At 42.5% G+C, this 25,246-nt stretch overlaps 1 protein-coding gene across 7 annotated transcripts in view; it reads right to left on the bottom strand.

Moving 5' to 3' along the window:
- Positions 1–25,246, bottom strand: part of Dennd1a (DENN domain containing 1A) — a 488,183-nt gene that overhangs the window by 189,613 nt on the left and 273,324 nt on the right. For all 7 annotated transcript variants that reach the window (XM_051166832.1, XM_051166835.1, XM_051166833.1 and 4 more), the window contains one exon: positions 15,473–15,573. In XM_051166832.1, the coding sequence (XP_051022789.1) occupies positions 15,473–15,573 (101 nt within the window). The remainder of the gene's footprint in view (positions 1–15,472; positions 15,574–25,246) is intronic.

Below are 25,246 nucleotides of genomic sequence, written 5' to 3'. Positions count from 1 at the left end.
GCATTCCACACTGTTCATTAGAGTTGTGTGTCACCTTTTCCTAGAGGCCCTTCCTCTTTAGTATAATGGTGAACTCAGTGATTTGTTGTTTTCTGACACTTAGAATGGCACATTTAAATGCTCCTTTCTCACTCCTAGTCATACATTGAGAGAAAAATATAGCAAAACAAATTTGGTGACCTACTCCTACAAATGTCACATTAAGAGGCCTAGTTATTGGAACAATTTTCTTTATCTGAGCCATCAATGTCCATGTTTCTCCAGGGTGACTGAGTAACAAAACAAAACAAAGTCCACCCACCAGGAGGATTTTCCTGGCTTGTGTGCTGCCCTTGTAGGAGCAACATGGATACAATAGAAGCATGAATACAATACCCCTGCATCACTAACAGCAACTGTATCCAGGTAAAATGTAACATTCATAGGCCTTTAGATTCCGAGACCACACACATAAAACCAACAACACCTATAATTAAATTAAAGCAATGACAATATTAGCAGTTACGACCAAGTTCGTGCTTAGGCAGGCCATGGCAACTGTGTCACAACTGCTGTGTGGCTGACAATGATTGTTGAGATGCTATTGTCCATTGTGAATAGCAGAATAGGGTACATCTACACTGTCCCTTTGTTCTCTGGGAATTACTGCACTACCTGACTTCCTCAGTTATGTTCTGGGAGAGCGCAGCCTACTCTACTCTTTCTTCTTTCTTTCCTTCGTTGCTGGTGTCAAGGAAATGACAATAGAATGACCTTTACCTGACAGGTATCTTTATTTTGAATCCTAAGTGGGAAAGGAACTGATATTATTGAGTGACTATAACTCAGCCACTTTCAGGCATTGCATACACAATTCTCAAGGCAACTCTGCAAAATAGTGCTATTATCCTCATTCTTGGTGAGGAAACATGCTCTGAAAGGTGAAGTAACTTGCCAAGGACATACAGCTAGGAAGCTCAAGCCAGGATGTGCTCATGATGTCACATGGTACCTTCTCCATACTGAGGCCTAAAGGGAAGATGTGGATACCTGAGAGGCTTTTCCACCCCACCCCACCGACTCTGGCCTGGGACAGACAGCACAATTCACCTAGGTATATCCTTCCTCCTAGAACAAGCATGCATGTAGACTAAAGACTTACTAATGGTCCTGCTATCCCATTCAATATTATTGCACTTTTACAATTTGTTTAATTCCTTTCCCCAGATAACCAGAGCCCTCTTAATCATGTTCCCCTGAGGTGAGCTGCTACTAATCTGAAATGAGGCAAGTGATATAAAGGAACACTGGCTGCTCAACATATAACGTATAGCTCCCCAGACAATGGGGAAGGGGTGGCTGTGGGGGAAAGCCCATCCTAGGTGTACAAGTCTGCCTAGAAAGCAGGAGCCTGGGGCAACCCATGGATTTGGGAAGCCCACTGTCCTTGTCCAACCCCCATAAAACCAAGCAGTTAGCATGACCTTTTTCTTTTCTTTTCTTTTCTTATTTATTTATTTAATGTGTATGAGTACATTGTTTTCATGCACACCAGAAGAGGGCACCAGATCTCATTACGGATGGTTGTGAGCCACCACGTGGTTGCTGGGAATTGAACTCAGGACCTCTGGAAGAACAGCCAGTGCTGTTAACCACTGAACCATCTCTTCAGCATCACCTTTTTCATATGGTACATTTCTTTGCTCTCAGAGATAAGCCACCTTCATACTCAATGCCCTTCTCAGGGAAAGGAGAGCCCATGACGCTGCCCTTGGTTTTTGTTTTTTTTAAGGCAAGGAAAGACCTGAAAGAGGCCTCATTTTCTTGAGCTTTTTCATTCTTTCTTGTTTTGAAAAAAAACATAAATATAAACACAGCTTGTCTTACAGTTTTAAATTCTGCTCTAAATAAAGAGGCCTAGCTTTGTTAGAGAGGCTAAAGGACAAAAGGACAGAGAACTGACCAGAATAAAGACTACATTCTTGCTAAAGAACACAAATTACTTTACTACAGCTTTGGTCTTCTGAAAGTGACAGAGCGATGGCTCTTCAAGGCACTGTGGTGACCAGGGTAGCACAGAGAGCCAACAAGGTCAGCCATATCAGTTGAATATATGCCATGAATCAGTGTGAGGCCGAGGTGTGGCAACGTCTTCTATAGACCTCATGAAAGTAAAGGATCACGAAAGCTAGGGCTCAGGAAGTAGGCTCATCTCAGGAAGCTGGATTCATGTTGGTAGACAGCTGCAGAACTGAGACTGGAAATCTCATGACCTAGACTGAGGTAACACAGGCTCATCATGCCCCAGGAGACAAACACTGGCTTTACTAAGTGTGAGAAGCAGGCAGAGGGAAAATGACCTCCTCCTGTATGCTCTGACATTAGCCTGAAGTATTGTCATGTCCCCCCACTCCTCATGTGTCTATGTACCTTTCTCCAAGGCCCTTCCATTATGGAATCCCTCTAGTCCCAAATGGCCTCTGAGCTCTCAGGCATGTGTTGTCCTTCTCTTGCCTAAAGCCCCACAGAGCCCAGACTGCCACTTCTCAGACCACCCTAGTGCTCTCACACCTTTCCTGAAACAGGCTTGGACCTGGCTCCCCACTGGGGATAGATAATGTGCAAGTCTGTATGTTCCTCTTGATGTCAGCAACAGGAAAATAGGTTTCTGTTTCTTTGAGTGTACGGTGGTGCCATGTGGAGAATAGGGAGAACAAAGACAGTGGCAAAGCTCTGCACTGAACACTCACTGGACACCAAGAGCTGTGTGGAAAATCCTCAAACCTTCCAGCTGATACTGCTGTTTTATTGATTTAAAAAGTATTCTCAGAAATTCACTCTCGTCATTCTATTAACAGTGATACAACCCCAACCTTAATTTTTCATGGTCCTTTATACTACATAAGAATGACTCAACCCTAATGCTACATCTAGCAACTATAAAAGGCTATCTTACTAACTAGAGTTGACTGTTACTCTCATATACCTTCATATGTAACTGTGTGTGTGTATCTGTGGATGCACATATGTATATGTGTGTGCCTTGGAATGCTGTTGCATATCTTCAATTGTTTTTTACCTTATTCATTAGGCAGGATCTCTCTCAATGGAATCCAGAGCTTACCAATTTGTCTAGTTTGACCAGCCAGCCTGATCAGAGATTCCCCAGTTTTTGCCTTCTTGGGGCTGGAATTACAGGTGGTCTTCCATGCTTGTTGGGTTTTTATGTGGGCCTTGGGGATCTGAACTCTAGTCTTCATGCTTGCATGGCAAGTACTTTACCTGGTAAACTATCACTTGAACCCTGATACTCTCTTTTGTTCTAAACAGTTATCTAACACAATTTATATGAATATATTCAATACAGTCTCTAAGAAAATAAACAGCCAAGGGAACAATAGAAGCCATAGTGATGTTAGTAACTAGATTTCACGCTGTGATACTTGCTGATGGCCACAAATTGACCTCTGAGTCCTCTGGCTGCCGATTCAAAGACGTAAACAGAATCAGAAGGTGATGTATACAATCCACAATGAAAAATAAACTATAATCAGTCTTCATTTCCACAGGTCCTACATCCAAAAATTTAACCAACTGTTGATCAAAAATGTTCTAAAACTTAAATTCTAGAAAGTTCTAAAAAGAAAACCTTAAAATTTTCTATAAGTTGAGCACTGATGAATCAAAGTGGGAAAAAGTGCGGCCTGGCCAGGCATGGCTGCACACGCCTTTAATCCCAGCACTTGGGAGGCAGAGGCAGGCGGATCGCTGTGAGTTCAAGGACAGCTTGGTCTACAAAATAAGTCCAGGACAGTCAGGGCTATACAGAAAAACCCTGTCTTAAAAAAAAAAAAAAAAAAAAAAAAGTGTGTAGCACAGCTTGCCATGGCCTCCCTCCCACTTCACAGCCCTGATCTGTCTCTGTGGTCTTGGCACTGTTTGGCTTGTTCTTGTGATGTGTAGTTAGGTCTGCCTCTATACTATGTATTTTTCCTTACCACCATTTCTCAACAATACAAAGTAGCAAGTATTTGTATGGTTACATTAGTTAACATAAGTAATCTAGAGATGGCTTACAGTTTGTGGAGGGCTACAGACACATATATACCACAGTACACAAGGGACTTCAAGACCTATGGGTTTTGATATATTTTGGGTTCTACAACAGAATAGAACCACTAGTCACTCAGGAGCTCAATTCTTAAAAACATCCCTGGAGAAGGGAAAAGGAAAACCACTCCTTTTGCGCCTTTACTGTGTGGTAATTTTCATATACCCAATAGTCTCACTAAGTGAACATTAGCATGTGTTGTGCATGACACTGGGCTTGGGAAAGGGGCAGGAACAGAGATCCATCTGGCTCTAGTCTATTCGTATCCTAGAGCTAGCGGCATATTAAACAAACACATTGCTGTCTGTATATACACTTCTTGCAAGAAGACAAGGTATAGTTTGGCATTTGACAAGAGAACCAAAGAAAACTGCATTTCATCTTTGTAGCAACTATGAAAGGCTGGTCTCCATAAATGACAGGAAACTGTTGACCACGGAGGTTAAGTAGCTTGGCAAAAGTCACAGCTGGAGAGAGGCATAGCTTGAAATGTAGAACTGGTGCAAAGTCCATGGCTTAATAAAGATTTCTGAGGGTGAAAGGTATTAGTATTCCTTTCTGGTCCCCAATCCAGTCTTCCCTGATTTGTGATCAACAGCAGAGGAGGGTGCCCCCAAGAGGAGCTCATCAACAATTCCAAAATGGAAAAGGAGGCAAAGGGGGCCTATTTTCCATGTTCAGGTGGAGGTGGGGGGCCCTGAAACCTGACAGTGGAGGCAGGCTCAGTGCAAGCCAAGCTTGACACTGGAGATGGTGGCAAGGCATATGCATTTCACTAGCAGATCAATAAAAATGGAGGAAGGGAGGCCAATGTTCCTCTTCAGCAACCTGGGGTGGCTTGCATGGGGTGTGGAAATGTTTTTTCAGAGTGCCATGTCAGTGGGCTCATTACAAAGATAAACCCCAGATGAAAACTTCAGAGGTCAACATCAAAACCTGAAAAACCCTGCCCTTTTGTGTCTCATCAGTTTCCTGGAAGGAGGTGGTCACAGAAAGTATCAGGAAGACTTCATGGCTAAGACCACAGCAGCAGCAGAAGGTCGAGAGACAGGGCTCTTTGAAGCCATGAGGCCCTGGTACAGATGCAGGAATGAACAAGGCACAAATTAAACAAGAGACAGGGGCTTATAATGAAATAAATGAGGGCTAAAGAACATAAATGCAACTGGTAAGTATTAGATTTTCTGTTTTTTTTCTTTCTTTCTTTCTAGCTTTAAGACATCCTGCATGCCAGGATGCATAGCAGCCAAAGACTTGTTTAGCCTAGCTTCTCAGATCAAATGTTTATGGGAGACATTTACAATCACTGAGATCATACAGAATCTAGTACTTCTCCTATTGTCCCTGGTGTTAATCACTGTGGGAACAGAGGTGTGTATCCCTAAAGCTCAGTTACAAAATGCATGGACACACTGCAGAAGCATCTCTTGTTCCCTTGTTCTGTGGCCTATGACTCCTGCCTTCCCCTTATTCCAGTGATAGATGAAACGATTTGCTGTAGAGACTGCAACATTGCTTCATCAGTTCCAGGGAGAAGAAGGAAATAGCACATGAGAACATGTTGTGAAAATTGGAAAACCAGGCCAAGCATGAGCAGGTAAGTAGAAGTCAGAGCTAGCTGTTCCATGACACAGGGGCATCAGGTGGGTTAGAAAATGGGACTGGTAGTGTGTATCTAGAGGTTCAATAAGGGAGCAGAAGATCACTGGGGTGGTTAGGGGAATGCTTCAAAATGTAGGTGAGTAAACCAACAAGCTCTACGGTACAATAATAGGAATGGCAGGGCAGGTGCATTCCTGTGTTCTTTAACTCTGCTATGGCTTAAAGAGGAATTTCCACACAAGTTCATATTGAGGCTTAAATCCTCAGTGTTTGGGGGTGGGGCCAGCTGGTGATGGGAGAAAAGCTCTAGTGAATAAATTAATGCCAGGTCTCATGAAACTAGACTGGTGACCTTGAGAGCAGGGTGTAAAAAGGTGTGGTTCCCCCTCTTGCGCCTTTCACTATGTTGCTGGACACATGTCCTTGCCCCTTTGCTTTCTCATTTTGTACCACAGACCCTTAACAGAAGTCAAATAGATGCTAACTCAGTGGAAACTAACTTTCTAGAACTGAGAGACAAAACAAAACAAATTAAAACTGAAACCCTCTTCTCTTTATAAATTATCCAGTGTTGGCTGATTTGGTATAGCAAGAGGAAAGGACTAAGAAAGAGACCCTGAGACTCTAGCAATATAAGGAAGTAACGCTACTGGGGCTGATGACAACAGACTTGCTGCATCCCAGGTACCTGTGTCTGCAGGCAGTTCTATACGAGCCATACTAAAGGTATGCTGCAGACTGCACATCTTTGTTCAGCACTAATTTTTGCTCTATATCATTTCCAAAGGTTAAAAAATTATGTAAAGAATATACCGCCTTTCTAATAGCAATAAAGAATGTATTAACAGCATGTCTGTAATCCCAGCACTCAGGAGGCAGAGGCAAGTTGATCTCTGTGAGTTTGAGGCCAGCCTTGTCTACAAAGTGAGTCCATGATAGCCAAGGCTACACAGAGAAATCCTTTCAGCAGGGGCTGGGGGAGGAGAGAAGGTATTAACAACAAGCAGGAAGATATATTTAACTATGTTCCAGGCAATAATTTTGGGGGTGAAGAAAATGGAGCTCAGAAAAGCTACATGCTCAAGCAAGCACATATTCAGTTATCACCAAAATTTAGACCCAGGACTTTGATTTACAACTTTGACTTCTTTCCAACTCAGATTTTCTGTTCAAATATCAGGATGAAGTTCAGTCAAATCTTTGTTGAGAATTTACTTAGAAATCAATAATTTCCCTTTGTTCACTTAACACACACACACACACACACACACACACACACACACACACACACACACACACACAATGTGACTAGGAGGCCACTACAGACCCAACATCCTTCGTCTGTCTGAATCTGACATTCTCATCTTTTCCCTTCTCTGTGGACTCTTCACATATGAATATGACGCCTTCTCTGAGCACTGGACTGGTCCTCTAAGTCCCTTGGTACTTCTTACCTTAACAAAACCAACTACTAATCTCTATTCCCCATCTTTTGCTGGGATGCACAATTTCTTTGTGAAGTAGTGTTTTCTTAGATCTCAAACTATCTATGTGCTCTTACGTTCCTATGCCTGGTGCCAAGTACACAGTGAGTACCTTAATGCAACAAGGAAACACATAGCTTTTGTGTACATGCTAAAATTCTTTAATACATTTATACAGCCAAGAACTGAGTATACAGAAGACAATTTTAGCTATAACTGTCTATTTATTCTACTTCCATCCTAGGTAAGTGCTATGAATTTCAACTGTATTTTGTTAGAGAGGTCTCTCCCTCCTCCCTGGGACACAATAGACACACACACACACACACACACACACACACACACACACACACACACACACACACACTTCAACAGTACAGAACATCAGAATAGTCTTGGCAGATTCAAATGTTTAGGGAGGAGACCACTGTGTTAGTAGTACTGACTATACCCCCTGAGCGAAAGAGAAAGTTTAAGGGGCCGGGTCTTCTCAGAGGTAGAAAACAGGGAAGCTAGGGTCAAAGCCAGGTCATGGCCCTACTACCAGACCATTCTTTCATTCCATTTTTGTCTCTGGTAACAGGACTATGAACTTTTCCCTTAGTTTAGCACGGACTTATTCTCTGTGAAATTCCATGGCATCAATAATAATGACTAGAAGAGATCCAGTCATGGCATGTGTGAATCCTTCAGTCAGATGTACTCAACAGTTTTTTTTGTGTGTTTTGCTACATTTCCTGGGTGGGATAGGAGTCACAGGTGGGGCTGATTCACAACCCGGAATGCAGCCCAAGTAGCAGCCTAGCACCACTTGGTATCTCTCAGAGAATCTATGCACCTCTGCCCCAAGGCAGAGAATGACTTCTACAATACCAGTAAACTGTCTGACCCACACGTGCTCAATTGACATAGTAGGTTCAATCATAAGCTTGGAAAGCATTAACAACTTGACCTTTGACCTAGCTGTCATTTTGGGTGGAAAGATGAACTTGTCTTCCTCTGCTTTGAAAATATTTTATCACCAACGTATGTAAACAAGTACCTAGACTGTGGCAAACACACATTCAGCTTAGGGCTAGTTTGAGGCACTTATTTTGGGCTATTTCTGAAGGAGGAAAGGAGGGAAAGTTAAGGCCAGGGGCAATCCCACATAGCTGCTATTGGGACCCAATCAGCATGGTGCTTGGTACTTACTAAGTAGTCTACAAACATTACTGAGTGAACATATAATTAAATAGACAACACAACAAAAGATGTCAACAAGACCAGATGAACTTTCTCACAAACTGCAGTGATAGCGCAACTTATTCTCTGACCCTCGGATAATAGTAAGAAAAGTTTTGGTATCAGAAGGCCTTGGATTTCAAGTGAAGATCCACTGTTTCTAACGTAAGTGACAAATGTTCAGTCTGAACCTCACTGAGCTTCAGTTTCCTCCCATATACAAGGGGGCTGATAACTTCGAACTCAATTTTGAAAACTTGCAATGGTGTTTAAAAGGGCCCACCATACACCTTCTCCATAGATGGTAAGTACTATTATGAAAGGCAGTACTGACTCTCATCAGCAAGTTAACCCCTCTGTCCCCAGATGGAAGGCTTTCCAGGATGGGCCAAAATCAGAGAGGCCATCAGCTAAGGTAGGCAACATTCTCATTCTCACTTTCAGAGTCAAGGGAATGGCACAGATCTAAAGGAACCAGCAGCACATGCTTTTAAATATTCATAAGGGCTGGAAATGTCTTACTCCTTCCGCTTTCTCTGCCATCTGCTTTTGTTTCTTTTCTTTTCATTCTTATGCCACAGCTGCAAATGAAAACAACCATACAATAACTCAAGTTAAATACAAAAGTCAAAATAAAAACAATCTCATGGGTAAAAGAGAAAATGAGTTATAAAGTTTGACTCTTAAGCTCATGAGGCAGCTGAAGCAAGAGAAACACTTGATGTCAACTAGACCTTCTGGAAACTAAAACTCATGTCCTGTGTTTGTAGTGATGGTAAGAAAAGCTAGCATCCTAACTAAGTAGCTGTTCTGTACTACCTGTGACTCACACAGCTACTCTACAAAACAGGTAAATTGTACCCATCTCCCAGAAAAAGATAGTGTACATCAGAGGTTAACTAAGAGATTTGAATCCAGATCGGTGTGAGCTCAAGTCCTAAACACTCTCTACTCCACTATCCTCTGTCAAAATGGGGAAGGGACATGAAAATAAATTAATTTGGGAAATATTTAAGGGAAGCCATTTGTACTAAACTGATTTATTCAGATAATTAAAATTTGTGATTATAGCTCTAATTAAAGTTAACTCAGATAATTGGTTGTTGTATTTGTGAATGTGCAATTAGAGTCTTCCACATAATTGCAGGGTGCTCAGCATCATCCTTTCATTTATTAACTGCATGAAAACTACAGCTTTGCTCTTCTAGCTTTTGCTCAACCAACGGCTGCATACACCTTCTGGGGTCTCAGGAGTCCAAGGAGCATGACCTGTGATGATCACAGCAGGGGACAGGTTCAGCCCCATTTAACATGTCTTTGTTCAGAGGTCAATGAATACCTCATCTTCAAGCACCATGTGAGAGGCTCGTGTAGCCAGCACTGTTGTCCTGAAAACTCCTAGCAGCATGCACCTGAAGAAAAACTGGCAGCAGTGGTCCTCATGTGTTAATTACACTTGTGAAGTCTATTATGCATAGAAAGGGCACCTGCTGGCAGTGAAAATGACTAGAATCCGCCCTTCCTGTGCAGTGAGCAAATTGAGAGTTCATTTCTACAGGAGATAATAGTTTTCAGATTCCACTTGTGTATCCCCTGCAAGGGGATGTACTTAACATTTAAATCATCCACAGAAGAACAAACTTCCCTCACATTTACATGTTGTGGGCTCCCAGTCCTTTGCTTAAAATGTTAGTTATCCCTGCTGGCTCCAGCCACCAAGGATTCAACTCAACCTGGTGACTTTCAAGTCAAGGATCTCAATAGAATAAGGTAATTAACACTGACTCAATTTTCATGACACTTTTACTTTCTGTCCAGAGCAGTTACATCAGACTAAAGTGATCAAGTTAAGCCTTGACCAGAGGGTCTACCTTATTCTTTTGTGGTCTTTTCTTTCATCACACTTACATTTTACAGTTACAAGCAGACGACAACTCCCATTGGCCCGAAATCATCCTTTGGTCAGATATCACAAAGTTCTTTGTGAAAACAAAAGACTAGGAGAAAGATACCTAGATATCTAGAATACTGTATATAGAAAGATATTCTAGAAACATGAGGAGGACTCATCACAAAGCTATTTAAGCACCAAAAATTTGGAGTTGAACCATGAGAGCTTGGGACTACAAAGACTCAGCACCCTTCCCCAGTAAGCCTTCTATTTCAAACTGCTATCACGTCTGTGGCTCAGCCGACTATGACACAGCTCTTGAATGCTGAAGTGAGAAATGGCATTGGAAAGAGGATCTGGGACAGCATTCACTGAAAAGGCAGACAGCAAGCAAGATAGGACGGGCAGTGGCTAAAACAAACAACTAGCTGTTTTAAATAACTGTATTTTTCAAAAAGAAAGCATTCAATGATAAGAGTTCTATTTCATTATAGAAATAATAGAAAATATACTAAAAAGCATGCTGAAATAGTCTCTTCACCATCACAAGTCATTGTTAAATATTTTGATGTATTTCCAGATCTCTGTTCCTGTTCATGTCCACATACACAAATATTCTTTTTTAGACTTTTAGGATGTGTTTATGTACATGTATAGTTCTTGCTTGTGATTGAGAGACTGGAATCACACAGAATAGAGCATATATGCTGGGACAAGTTACTAAGCCCTTCAAGGGCCTTGGTTTACTGACCTGTGGAATGGAGCTAGTAATACCTGCTTTGGAGGGCTGATGGGAGGATGGAATGAGCTCACAGAGGTAAAAGAGACAGTCCAGTGACTGGGGCTAGGAGATTGTTATCACTAGTGCCACCAAAAGACATTTCCCTCTCTACGATTTTGAATTATAAGCTGCTGGGTAGTGTTGTGTTTCTGTGTGTGCGCACACACACGTGTGTGTGTGTTTGAGAGTCTTGCTATACAACCTTTGGGAGCTTTCGTACTTAATATGTAGGCCAGGCTAGCCTTGGATTTGAAGCAAACCTCCCTCCTGTCTCAGACTTCTGAGGACTAGCATTACATGAAGTGTGTGGTACCACACAAAGCTTAAGATGATAGTTCTAAAACAGCTAATAATTTAGCAAGGAAACTTTCCAACTAAAGAAATATTGAGGTTGAACTTTTTGGCAAAGGGGCTCTGGTCAATTCTCTGGGGCCTGCCATCCCTGAACTCCAAAGTCCATGTACTCCTGTCCAAACATAGCACTAAGTACTGCAGGCATCTCGTTATGGGATGCCACGGTGCCTTGGAAAACACTTGGAGTTACACTGAAGGGTGTGTGTGTGTGTGTGTCTGTCAGTCGGTCTACATGGGTGTGGTGAGTAATGTGTCTGTGAGGCTGATATACATGGAGGAGGAGTTTTCCATGTAACCATGCTGGGGGTCACTCTGTGAGGCTGTCTCCTACCTTTCGAAACTTTCCCTTTTCTCTCTCCCTCCCCTTCCTTTTCTTAGGTGTGACTCATGCTTTTTTTTTTCCTTCTAGCTCCTCTGTCCTCTTCTCTTTGATCTTCTGTTCAGTCCTACAATTTCATTTAAACACTGACAACAAGCACTAGCGGATGACAACATGTTCTTTCCACTGGTGTAGCTGTCAATGGAAAACTAAGAGCCAATTGGTTTAGAAGCTCAAAAGAGAGAAAGGGAGAGGGAGAGAGGGAGAGAGGAGGAAGAGGGAGTGGGAGAGAGGAAACACAAGCAAGCCAAAGGTCTGCTTAAGGACCCAGGGCTTGCACACCTCTGTTGGTAGAGGAGGGAGAGAGCAGAAAAGGGAAAAAGAAAAACTTGATGTATCCTAGACAAGTTCAGGAAGCAGATCCTCAGCCCTGTGGAGAGGCTGGCTTTGGAGGGACTGTTCCTTCCTCTTTCAGGGACAGGAAAGAGAAAGGGGAAGGATGGCTCAAGGGTCACAGGCTTTGGCATTCAGGCAGGTCATCTGGCCCTTCAGACCTCACCTGAATAAGAAGCCTAGCTTTTGGCCTGACCATGCTGGGTATAATGAAGAGTCAGGGCTGAGAGCAGAGGGGTTAGGGAGGGCTGAGGATGGATGGTGCCATGTTCTAGTAGGTCCTGCCTGCAGTGGCCTTTAGAGTTCCCCAGCATTATCTGTCAAAGGAGGAGCAGATAGGAAGGTTCTGGGGTACTCTCTTATCATGCCTGTCTTTTTGTTTTGTTCTGTTTTTTTCTAAGACAGGGTTTCTCTGGGTGAGCCCTGGCTGTCCTAGACTCACTATGTAGACCAGACTGGCCTCGAACTCACAGAGATCTGCCTGCTTCTGCCTCCCAAGTTCTGGGAGTAAAGGTGTGCACCACCATACCTGGCCATTATGCCAGTGTTTAACATTTCATCATCTTTGTACTTCTTGATAGAGACTGACTGACATCTTGGCTTTGACTAGATGTTGTACAGTGTCTGAAATATAGCACAAATATTCTCCATACTAAGAACTCCATGAAGGCCCAGTGTAAGCCAGAAGGCAAACAAATCCAGTAGGGCCAGTGAACAGGAAGGACAGAGAGGGAGCTACATGGAGGTCAGGAGGAAGCTCTGGTCAAGACAGAGGGTATAAGAAACAGGAAGCAATGGAGAGGCTTTCAAATGGTTGCATGCTGTCAAAAGTCACCCTGGTGCTGACAATATGTTTCATGTTAAAATGTACTTCTATACAAGTATTTGGAAAGAATTTGAGAAGGCCCTCTTCAGGTAAGGGCAGAGATCCCTAGAAACAAATTCACATTCTTTAAGCTGTGCAGCCAGGCAGTGATGGCCTTGAGGTAAGGACGTGGTGTTGTCCTCTTAGCTCAGCCTGTTTGTGCTATTTCGTGAGTTCACTGAGGGAGGGAGGTCACCTCTGTACAGATAACAAACACTACCAATGTGAGCACAGAGTGAGTGGGAGGAGCTACAGTGTGGCTTCAAAAACCACAGAAAATGCCAGGGACAGGGTTAGAAAGGAGCTGAGGATGTCAAAACAAATGGGTGACACAGACTTGTAGGTAAGTAGACAGCAGCTACAGGGCAGTGAGAGAGGTTCCTAGATGCTGTGTTATAAACCAAAGGACATGAGGATCTGGCACCATGACACAGCTGTAGGGACAGGAGCTTAGTGACCCTCTCCTTCAGAAGGAGTAGTAGCTGATGGAGGGAACAGAGCACTCCATGGTTTCCTAGGGGATAGGAGACACAGAAGTAACTTGCATAAAGGTGGGGTGCTGAGGGAGTGCTGGGGTCTGAAAAAATTCCTTGGGAAAGCAGGGATCCCAAATAAGGTAAATCTAAGGTAAATCTGTTTCAAGGGCTTTGTATCTTGATCCTCCTGTTTGAGAACATACAATCTTTCCTACCTATTCCACAAGGGATCACAAATGTAGTCCAGAGCAGGAGCATCTTGGAGGCCTCTTGAAGAAAAAACAATTTCCAAAACATGGCAAAGTAAAAAAAAGCCGTGACAAATACAATGTGGGCTCAGTTCCTAATGACTGACCCAGCAGTTAAGAGCACTGCTGCTCCTGCAGAGGACCTGGGCTCAGTTCCTCAGCATTCACATGGTGGTTCACAACCATCTGTAATTCTAGTCCCAGGGGATTTAGCCAAACACTCATACACATAAAAAATAAATAAAAATTTCCAAAAAAGTGCAGGGCTGTTGGTGGTGAATGCCTTAAACCCCAGTACTTGAGAGGCAGAGGCAGAGGCAGGCAAATCTCTGAATTCTAGGCCAGCCTGGTTTATAGAGGGAGTTCCAGGACAGGCAGGGTGGGGGCTGGGGGTGGGGAGGAATAATGTAGTCTTTTATAATTCTTACATCTAACAGGAAACTGGGAGAAAGTAAGACTAAGAAAAACAAGGATCATAAAGGTGGAAATATGAAGAAATGGGCCAGCTCAGTTGGCACTGTACTCACTGGCATGTATTTGCTGACCCTGAGCTATGTCTCTGCTGTACCTGTGGCTTCTTGCAAAGAGGCTGAACCTAAAACATCCAAATCAGGGTTATCAGGATACTTCCAGGCTTCTAGGACACAAGATGGCTACCTAGATGTGCCTCTTCAGATGGGCTGAAAAAAAGGCAAACATTAGGGTTGATCGGCCTCCATCATTCTGAGTAAATGGCCAGTCTCATGAAGTATCTGAGAACAAGTAAGGGCTGGGGCCCTCCAAGTGGAGCCTTCCTCATGATGCTCCAATTTCTGGCAGATACCAAGGGTCTTTTTGACATATACACTACATTCCCTTATCAGCATCTACTGACATGCGCTGTTCCCAGACAATGCCTCTTAATATATTACACCAGATAAAAAGTATTCATAAGGAAAACAGATCCAAGTCAGCCAAAGAGATATTATTTCCATCACACCTCCAAAGGCCATAGGGTGCTTCAGCAGGTATTATGTTTCTCATGAGCCACCCATCCCTATATGGTATGCTTTATCTTAAAAACATAATTATGTTTGAAGAACTTCATCTTGCAGATGAAGGAAGAGAGCCTCAGGCCAATGATATGCCCCATACCATGGCTTCGCTCCTTTTCTCCACTAATACAAGCTCAACAGTGAATTCCTCTAAAAGCTACACAGAGCCATGTGACTGGGTGTGGTGACACACTGGTAATCCCAACACTCAGGAGGCTGAGAGAAGAAGATTGCTGTAAGTTTGAGTTTGATTTAGGATAAGCAGTAAAATCCTGTCTCAACAACAACAACAAACAGGTAAAATAAAACAAACAAACAGATGCACAAAAGGGGGGAAGGGGAGGAGGCCAGGGAGAAGAAAAAAAGGAGAAAAATCAGAAGGCCCAGACCACAGTTAAAAGCAAGTTTGGTTGGTAGGACATGCCAGGGCATGGCTGAAACCTGAGGACCTTGGGATCTCAGTGGTTCCTATCACCATTTTCTATGTCTTAGTAGGAACACACCAACAATTTCTTGGTGCTTTGGCTTCTCTACGGTGAGAAATGGTAAAGTATTTGCTATTCTCTTATGCCTTCAGAATGCCATGACACAAAGCACTTTGTTGTTAGGCACTCCAAACCCTGTACCCTAAGACTATTTTTTTATTTAGTATCACCCACAGCAGCTACAAGTTCAAGAGGAGGTGGAAGGGCAGGTGCTCATCAGCCTTACCAGCAGTAGTCCAGCAGGTGCGGGGGCAGCACAGGGATGTACACGTGCTGCCAGTACATGGGGTAGAGCATGGCAGCAGAGCCGTGGATACAGGCAGTCAGCTGCAACAGAGAGGAGCAGAGAGTCAGATCTCAAGGCAAAGTTGAGGGTGCTGGCAAAGTTAAGGACCAAAGTCACAGTGGAAACTTCTCCCAGTCAAACATGCCCACTCCAGTGCACACAATAGACTTTCTCTTCAAAATACACATTTCATGTCCTGTCCCGTGGTTACAAAGCTAATGCAAGGCTCAGGGCACTTGCTTAGTATGTCTGAGGCTCAGGTCCAACCCCCAGGACTACATTTTAAAAAAATTAAAAAAAAAAAAATCAATGAATAAAAGGCTTTAAAGCTCATGTACATTTAGAGTAGAAAATTGGGAAAATGAAGAATATGATAAAAGAAATGGCATTTTCTGAAGATTATTGAACATTTTAGGGCACTGTACATGTAAGCACTCGCTGCTTCTTTTCTAATGATATTAAAACTGTAAATATGTTTTTCCCTTTTATATTGACATTATCTGATACCATGTTCCTACATCCTAAACAGTCTTAGGGAACACTCTGTTTCATTAGCCTCAATGTAGTCTTCATATCCATTTTTGCTGCTTTCTATCATGAAGTTACACAATTGTATTTGGATATATGGTTTCTAGGTGTAGATTCCAGAGCTAACTAAGGCTTACAGATATGTTATAGCACTCAAGAGGCAGAGGAAGCTAAGTAGTACGCATGTGAATATAACTGATGGAGGGTAGCCCCTCTTGTTGGCGTCACCAGAACTAAGCAAATGCAGTCAAGTTTAAACTTACTTCCATCTTATTTTTATTTTTGACCTTCTGATTAGCATGGATGGTGAATTTTTTTTTGTCACGTTTCCTGACTCTATTTCTTTTTTAAATTTTAATTGATTATAATTTATTCAGATTACATCCTAATTGTTATCCCCTTGCATGTATCTTTCCATTCCCACTCTCCCTCCCTCTCCTGCCCTTTTCCCTTCCCCATGACCTCGGACAGACGGGAACTCCCCCTCCCCAAACCATATGACTACATCCTATCTTGACAGCCTGCTCTCCCTTCCTCTGTGTGCTTCCCAACTAAGGGGAAGTGATCAAATTGGGGATCCCAGAGTTCATGTCTGAGGCAGTCCCCACTCTACTCACAACAGTGGAGAATGAGCTGTCCACTGGCTAGAGCTGACTCTATTTCTTGCATAAAGGGTCTGTTCCTCTCTTTGCTGACTTTTAAAAGGAGTGCTAGTATCTTTTAAATTGATTTATAAGCAAGGACTGAGGACTTGTAAAGGACATCATCTGATGTAATGTTTTTGACAAGTTAGTCTTTTTCCTCAAGTCTCTGAGAGAAGAGGCTTAAATGACTGTGTGGACAAGGTTTTCCTTAGTGATGAGCCCCACTTCTTGTCCAAGGAAAGACCTCTGACATGTCTATAAGCATTTAACTCCTGAATCCATCTGCAATTAATGTAGGCTAAACCTGAGGTGAGAATTTACTTCTTCCACAGAGTTGATCAACTGATCGAGCATGGTTTGTAGGCTTATCCTTCCCCATTTATTTCAACAACCTGTTTTGTATTCCTTCTCTTTAGTCTTAAGAGCTAGAGATGTCCAACAAGCAGTATCTGATACAATTAAAACTGATAGGTAAAGGTAATGAAAAGCAATACAATCTCTGTAAAATTCAATATGGCAAAATGGACAGCATGCAACCCTGGGGACCCAGCTACTAAGTGACAACAGCCAACAATTTATATTTCTGTCTTTTTCCTTATGTTTTTGTTGTTGTTTTGTTTTCTAGAAAAACCTGTCACCATGAGGCCTTTGCCTTTTTTTTTTTTTTTAAACTGGTTACTGGCCTTTGCTGGCAGAAGGACATTGATGTGGTAACAGAGTGATGTGCCCAGATCCAGTTAGAAGAATCCCAGAGGTTAGTATAACACAACCAGCTTTAAACTGAACATGCTACTGATGCTTCACAGTACAGCTGTGAAAGCTGTGTATTGAATCTAGGGTGCTCTGCCCCTCAGCCATTCTTCTCTCCAGACCTTGTTCTTTAAATCAGGTACATGTGTGTCAGGGGATAGATCCAGACAGTGTGGAGAGCTGTTTGCAGGCACTGAGGTCCAATCATCCATCCCAGTCTATTCTGTAGCTTCTTTGATGGAGGGAGCTGCCACATAGATACATACTGCCATGGCTAGTTTCTTTAGGGTTTGGAAGAATAAACATAGTTGGTGGTATGGAGTGAAGAACAAATCCCCTTTACTCTGATGTTACCCACAAGTCAGACTGGAGGTTACAATGGCCTTGAGAACCGGCTCTTTTGCTCATCCTTAACTAGCTGCCAGGGGCATTCTTGCTCATGTGCAGGCCCAGCAACATCACTTCCTGTTTGCAAACCTCTAGGGCACAGCTGGAATGGAATGCCTGTGCCAACCTGGTCTATCTTTTAAGCACCATCTCCAACCAACCTCAACTGCCTCATGAGCTTGACCCTACGACATACCATTTGTAGAAGTAAAGGAATGATGGGCCTCTTTTCTTCTCTCACTATTTTACTCATCTCTCAAACCTGCTCAACGTTTTTCTACTAGCAAGTTCTTCCCTTAGACTCTGAACAAGCTCTCTTCTCCGCTCTGAAGACTTACCTTGACTCTCTGTTACTAACTGAACTGTAACAGACTGAGGTTTGTCCCCTGGCTGTGAAATACACAAAGACTATCTTTTTTCATCTCCAGATGTCTCAACTGCATGCATGTAAGTGCTTGCCAATGCAGTGTACACCCTGAATAAATTAAACAAACAAAAAAACCCAAACAAACAAACAAACCACCAAACAGATTCTTACTTACACTAAATTTATAACATAAAGATACCCAGTAGCTGGCTATTGGCTTGCTATATATAGACTTTATTATGTTTAGGTATGTGCCTTGCATCTGGGCCCATGGGGGTCTGCTCAAACTACTGCACCAACCAAGGACAATACAAGTAGTAAACATCGAACCCCTACTCTGATCTAGCCAATGGACAGGACATTCTCCACAGTTATGTGAAGAGCAAGGACTGACTCTGACATGAACTCTGGTGCCCCATATTTGACCACTTCCCCTTGGTGGGGAGGCCTGGTGGCACTCAGAGAAAGAATAAGCAGGCTACCAAGATGAGACTTGATAGCCTATGACCATACAGTGGGGAAGGAGGGTCCCCCTTGGTCATAGACCTATGGGAGGGGAATAGGGTGAAAGTGGGAGAGAGGGAGGAATGGCAGGGTACAAGTGATGGGATAACAATTGAGTTGTAATCTGAATAAATTAAAAAACAAACAAACAAACAAACAAACAAACAAAAGATAGCCAGTAGCTTGGCTTATATATTAAGTACTATCCAACAATTTCATTAGTTCCACAAATTCACATTCCAAAACAAGGACAAACTTAGACATACAAATATACCACTTTTGGAAAAACTGAATGATCCATTAATTCATCCATCCAATCCTATGCTTATGCTGTAGTGCGCTCTCTCTCTCTCTCTCTCTCTCTCTCTCTCTCTCTCTCTCTCTCTCTCTCTCTCTCTCTCCCTACCTACCTATCTTTTACCACATAAATATCCTTCTGTCATCAAAGACATATATATTGTTTGTAATTATCAAAAGTTATCCACTAGGATGGTTTTGTTTGAGGTGGGACTTGATTCCCTGTTTCTTATTGCTGTTTTGGGCCAAATCTTACCTCTAGACAACATTTTTACCATGACTTCTTAATCTCAAAATAGATCTACCAGATTAAATGATAAAATTTTAAAACTAGTTATCCTTCACTAAGAACACACAGACACACAGACAAACCTACAAGCTTTGCCCCATCATTAGAGACTTTCTAAGTCTCTACAATTTGGTAAAACACATTCATCCATCTGATTAAGAAAACAAACAAACCAAGCAGGGGAGTGTTCAGCTCTTTTCCAAAATATGAAGCGACACCTATTTTGTTCATTGTTAATAACAGTGGCTAAGCTAACCACAATAAGGTCTCTGTATATATACACTGACCCAGAATTTATAGACAGAGTTCTGCATAGTATCAGCAGTCACATATAGGAGTCTGAAGGACTACACTCATTCCCTATAGAGGATAAAATATTAATGCAATGAAAATATACAATAAGAAGTATAGTCAACAAAGGGGTATGTGAATATTTGAGGTGCAAGTTGAGGAATGGTTCTATCAAATATCTCACTTGGTGGGAGAATGTGTGTAAAATTTGCCCAAAGTCATTACTCATAATGAATATTCATCAGGAGCCAATTATCAATCCCATTTAATGACACCCCAAAAGATTTTGCCCTGAAGCAGCTGAATAGTCTAAGGCTCCAGACAAAACTAGACAAATTATACAGCCAACAGCCAGTTTAGCCAGGACACAGGCTATAAAGTAAACCATTGATGGGTGGTGGTGGCACTTTAGCAAATTCTGTCCTCAATTAAAGTTGCACAAAGTCAGCTATATTGTAGAGCTTTATATATGGCTCCACTAATTTTCTGTGAGGCTTGGAAAAGGAGAAACAACAATATGGGTAGGACATGAATGGGGAATGGCCTATGATATAGGTGAAAGAAATCAAACCACAAGATGCCATTCCTATGCTTTTTTGTTTTCAGTTTAAGGTATTTCTCAGATATAGTAAATAGACTAATGGTCAAATCATAAGATTGCAATGTTTCATTTGAATCCAAAATATAGGATAAAAAATTAGATGCACATCTGTCATCCCAGCACTCAGGGAGGCAGAGGCAGGCAGATCTCTAAGTTTGAGGACAGCTGGTCTATAAAGTGAGTCTGGGACAGCCAAGGCAACACAGAGAAACTCTGTCTCCAAAAAACAAAACAAAACAAACAAACAAACAAAACCAAACCAAACAAAGAAAAAGACCCATTCTAAAAGAAAAATCCCTGCAATACATGCAGCAAGCACTATATTAGAGTGGAAGCCCATGGGAAGCCTTGTTTTAGAGGTATGCTCACATGGGTACCCAGATACACTCTCTACCACACTTCACAGACAAAGTCTCACAGGTGAAATAACTCGCTTAAGGCCACATGGTGACAAAACAACAGAACTGGGACTCTCACACAGGTCTTGTCAGATGATAATGACCCCTATTTTTACAACACATAAATTACACTAGAAAGCTTTTTTTTTTTTTTTTTGGTGCCTGGCTGGTGCCATCACTGTACAAAGGATTCCAAAATACATGAATATTGCCCCTGTCAGCACTGCCCAATTATGTAAATACTCATTTGCCTTGCTGTTAAGTGCGCAAATATCTAGAACAGAGTACCAATAACAGGAAGCAATCATTCTTCTTTTTTCTTTTTAATGAAAAAAAGAACAGACAAACTTTACTACATGCCCAAGGCATGGGAGTATTGGACTAGAAAAATATTTATTTTAAAAACCACACATCTGATCACTTCCTGGGGATTAGTCAATTAACTAAGGTGTCATGGTGACTTTAATCCTCAGGGAATTCTATGCAAGGAAGTAATGACTACTAGTCGTAGGAAGGTTTACATGCTGGCCTTGACATACCAATCACAAAGTCTAGCTCTCTGCCATGTTCCTTCTCACATACTTAAAAAGTCTTTTTGATTAGAGCAAAATACTACCATTCCTGGGTCTTAATTTCCTCTACCTGCAAAGTTAGAAGTTGGCCTGCAAGATCCCTGTGCCCTTGCAGCTTTGACTCTAGAGGAATGTCCATCCTTTGACATGAAGGATGCCCCTCCACTATCTCTCTTGACCTGTAGCTGTACTGGCCCAGAAGAAATCAGCCTGGGTCTATTTCCAAAGTCTGTTTCTTACCTTTGCTGCCACAAGGACCCCTTCCCCCCAAACTCTTGAACTAATAAGTGCCAGCTTTCCCTCTGCCTGCCCCTTCTCCCCTCAGCATGCGGAAGAGCTCAGAGGATGATGACGGGAGGAGACCATGAGCATAGCTCCAGCTGCAGCTCCACAAGCACAGGGACTATATTCAAAGTGTTTCCTTATTTCCTGCGTTGCCTGACATCGGGCAGGTGCTGGGTCAAGTGTTTGAGGAACATGAGACTGCCCCAGCTTAACGTCAAGAATGGTAGGCAAGGTCACTCAACATTCCGGCAAACTGCAGTCACTCAACAGATCACCACCGGAAACTGCACATTTTTGAGAAAGTACTAAGACTCCAGGATCTAAAGGCTGGCACAGGGGGATCGGATGGTTGCAGTCATTCTTCACATCCTGAGCTGAGAATGTTAAACAATCAGACTGACACCTGCTTCACAGGGTTACAGGCATCTGGAGTCCCCTCTGTGCTTAAACAAAAACAAACTGATGAAAAAGAATAGAGAAAGAACTGCAGATTTGTAGCCTTAAAGTCCATGCATTTCAACAAGATTCATCCTATGTCCACTGGTTTAGGGAGTGTTGTGTCTTGGGGACTTATTAGCATGCTCAGCTTGAGAACTAGGCTCTTTCCTTACAGTCTTCACGGCTGTCAGGAAATGAGTGACGCTGTGACTCAAACAGCGCTGTGATTTCTGCTTTTAATTACACACTGTTTTCAAGTGGTCAATCCACTGTAGAATCAGCAAGAAGTTTCCAGGTACTCTGTGAGTGAACCTCACGGTAAAGAAAAACCCTTCAATTATAGGTGGGTTGACTATGTTTCAATTGTACTGACTATATTAGTAGGGGTAGAGCTTTTAAAGTCAATCAGCCTTCTGCTAGTTCAGAGAAGAGCAAAGACTGTCCTGCTTCGAAGACGACATGCAGTGCTCCTCTTTAGTGGAGGAAGGGGGAGAAATCTTTCTTCAAGTAGTTTCTCCTGTAGCTGGTGGAACTCAGCTTAGCTCTCCTCCATTATCTTTAGGGGAAGGAAAACCAAACCCAAACAAAATACAATGTGGTCAAGTAGAGTCAGGCCTCTAAGAACACCACGAACCAGTTGAGAAGCAGCTTCCTCAGGCACCTCACTTAATTCTTTCTCTTTCCGGCTTCTTTTTAAAGCTACCTCCTAGCTAGAGTAATTAGAGCAAGTTATTAATCAGAGTAAAAAGCTTTCCTGCCAAGATTTGACACTTCAAAACATCAAAGCAAATAAAACTGCTAGAGAAAAGTGTTAGCTACCTAAGCTGAGGCAGAAACCACAGTGAGGTAAGCTATGTCAGGAAGAAGCCACCACAAGAGAGGAAAGTGCTGCTTTTCATCTTTAAGGTGAAAAAGAAAAAGGCAAGGGTGCATGATTAGTAAAAAGCCATGTAAAGACAGACAGCACGCGTGTGGCTGCACCTCTATTCTGTGCCCATGACAGCCATTGCTGAGCAAGGAGATGGATGGCCTCAGGATCCCTCCTGATGTGCATTTGTCATCAGTGGATCAAAGCTGGCACTCAGAAAGAAATCAGTCGGCCATCTCATTAAGTCTAACTAGATTTATATTTACTTTTGAATCTCTCAATATTATGGTTTATGTTTATACCATTGTTTTAATGAAGGATGATATTCCCCCCACAAGGAAACTAGCAAGCCAAGTGTGGTGGTACACACCTTTAGTCTCAGGACTTAGGAAGCAGAGGCAGGGCTCTCTCTCTATCTCATTCTCTCTCTCTCTCTCTCTGAGGCAAACCTGGTTTACACAGTGAGTGCCAGGACAGCTAGAGGTATGCAGAGAGACATTGTCTTGAAAAAGAAACAAACAGGCAAACAAACAAACACCAGCAGAAACCTAACATAATTAAATTGGGACTCATGAACACTATTAGTGGGGAAAGAAAGGAGGACCTGGGTGATGAGGTCCTAACCTTGCATGAATAGATGAAAAGATTCCCTTATGGAGCAAATCCCAAATCCAATCTTAATAAGTGAGAGCAAACTCAAAGAATAAAGCCAAAACCAGCCACTATCATGACCATCTTTATATGGGGCTGTGCTTCACATTCACCTCCATAACAGCCCTATAAGGTACTTGTATTAATGTCTCCATTCTGTAGGTAAGGAAATTTGCCTATAGTCACAGAGCTCAGGACTGGGCTAGGATATGAACTCTGGGAAGCCAGGCTCCTGAGTCTGTGCTCTCTGCTCTCATGAAGCTGCCTCTGTGCTCTGATCTGTATTAATCGGACAATTACTGAGCATCCACTATGAGTATACACCATGCCCTCGAGCAAGTTAAAATAGACAGAGAAAGATCAAAATGCAAACAATCAACTTCAACAGAAAAGCATTATGAAAGAGGTGCTATAATAGAGGTTCAAGTATGTCAGCACATACAGAAGGAATCCCTGATTCTGCCTGGGGCGAGCATTGGGCAGCAGAGACTGGCGCATCATCGCTTTCAGGGCTCAGTGAATGAAGATGGAAAGGATGCTTATGTTGCTTCATTTGGGAGGCCAGGTGAACACTGCGCCATGTGAACACTGCAGCTCCTTGGGCCACTCAAGCTCTGTTGAATGACTCCTCAGCCAGTGACTAAGTGACGAGTGAGACATGAGTGGAGACACAAAACCTACATGCTGCTATGACTATTCTTGTGGCTTGAGGAATTCACTGTCACCACCATCAGTCATACACACAGTCTGTAAAACTCCAGGATCTCTACCATCTTCTTTGCTTCTGAAAGTCAGGTTGGGTGTCACTGCCTACAAAGATGACATTCAGTGTCAAGTGGCATTCCTGGAATGAGCTGTGCATAGCCAGTGTTGGGTTACAGTTTAACTCATCTATGATCATGAACCCTTTACTACTTTTAGAGAAAAAAGCATAGAGATATCAGAGGTCAATTTGCTGACAGCCATGTGGCTAGAAAATGGCTCACGGGGATTGAGTACATAGCAGAGACAGGCAGAATCAGAACATAATGACCCTAATCTGAAGTCTGATTCTCTCCCCCAACTCTGCTGTCCTTTTTCTGAGGAAGATTCTACCATCAGGACTGTCTGAGGCATCTAGCCGGGAGATTGAATACACCCATCAAGCTGGCAGAGAAGCAAATCTGTGAATTTCTCTTATGTTTGTACAAATCCATGAGTGTACGGCCTAATCTCAGAGCACACCAAAGTGAACATAATCGCCATCTTCAAAACCATCAGAGGAAATAATAAATATTCTTGTCCCACTAACATAGTACATAGTGCTTCATTGTTGCTTCCTTAATGAATGCTGCCATAACGTCTGCCAAGTGGGCTCCATTTAGAGATTTTCAAACATACTAAGAGGAAAGTGATTTTAATATTGCCCATTTGTGTTTCTATGGTAGAGGCATGATTTATGAGTCATAAGAAATAATCTCTTACTACTAAAACCTAAAGAATATCCACAGCTGGGAGACATTTCAGTGGGTAAACAGACTGTTTCATAAGCTTAAGTGTTTGAATTTAGATCCCTAGAACACATAAAAAATCTGGGTGTGGCAGTCCATGCTTGTAACCCAGAGCTGAGGACTAGAAACAGGAGGATCTTGGGGGCTCATTGGCCAGCCAACCGAGTGCAAACAACTAGCTTCAGGCTGAGTGATAAACTGCTTTTAAGTAAATAATAACAACAACAGCAGTAACAATGTAGAGAAGTTATTGAGGAAAGACATCCCAATGTCAGCCTCTAGTCTCCACATACAGCTTACAGGTGAGGATACCTGTACATACACATACATATATGTACATACAACATACCCCTA

Source organism: Acomys russatus, chromosome 24, assembly GCF_903995435.1.
Source record: "Acomys russatus chromosome 24, mAcoRus1.1, whole genome shotgun sequence".
Classification (NCBI taxonomy): Eukaryota; Metazoa; Chordata; class Mammalia; order Rodentia; family Muridae; genus Acomys; species Acomys russatus.
The sequence above is the reverse complement of the archived record's forward strand: the minus strand, read 5'-3'. Positions and strand labels throughout refer to the sequence as shown.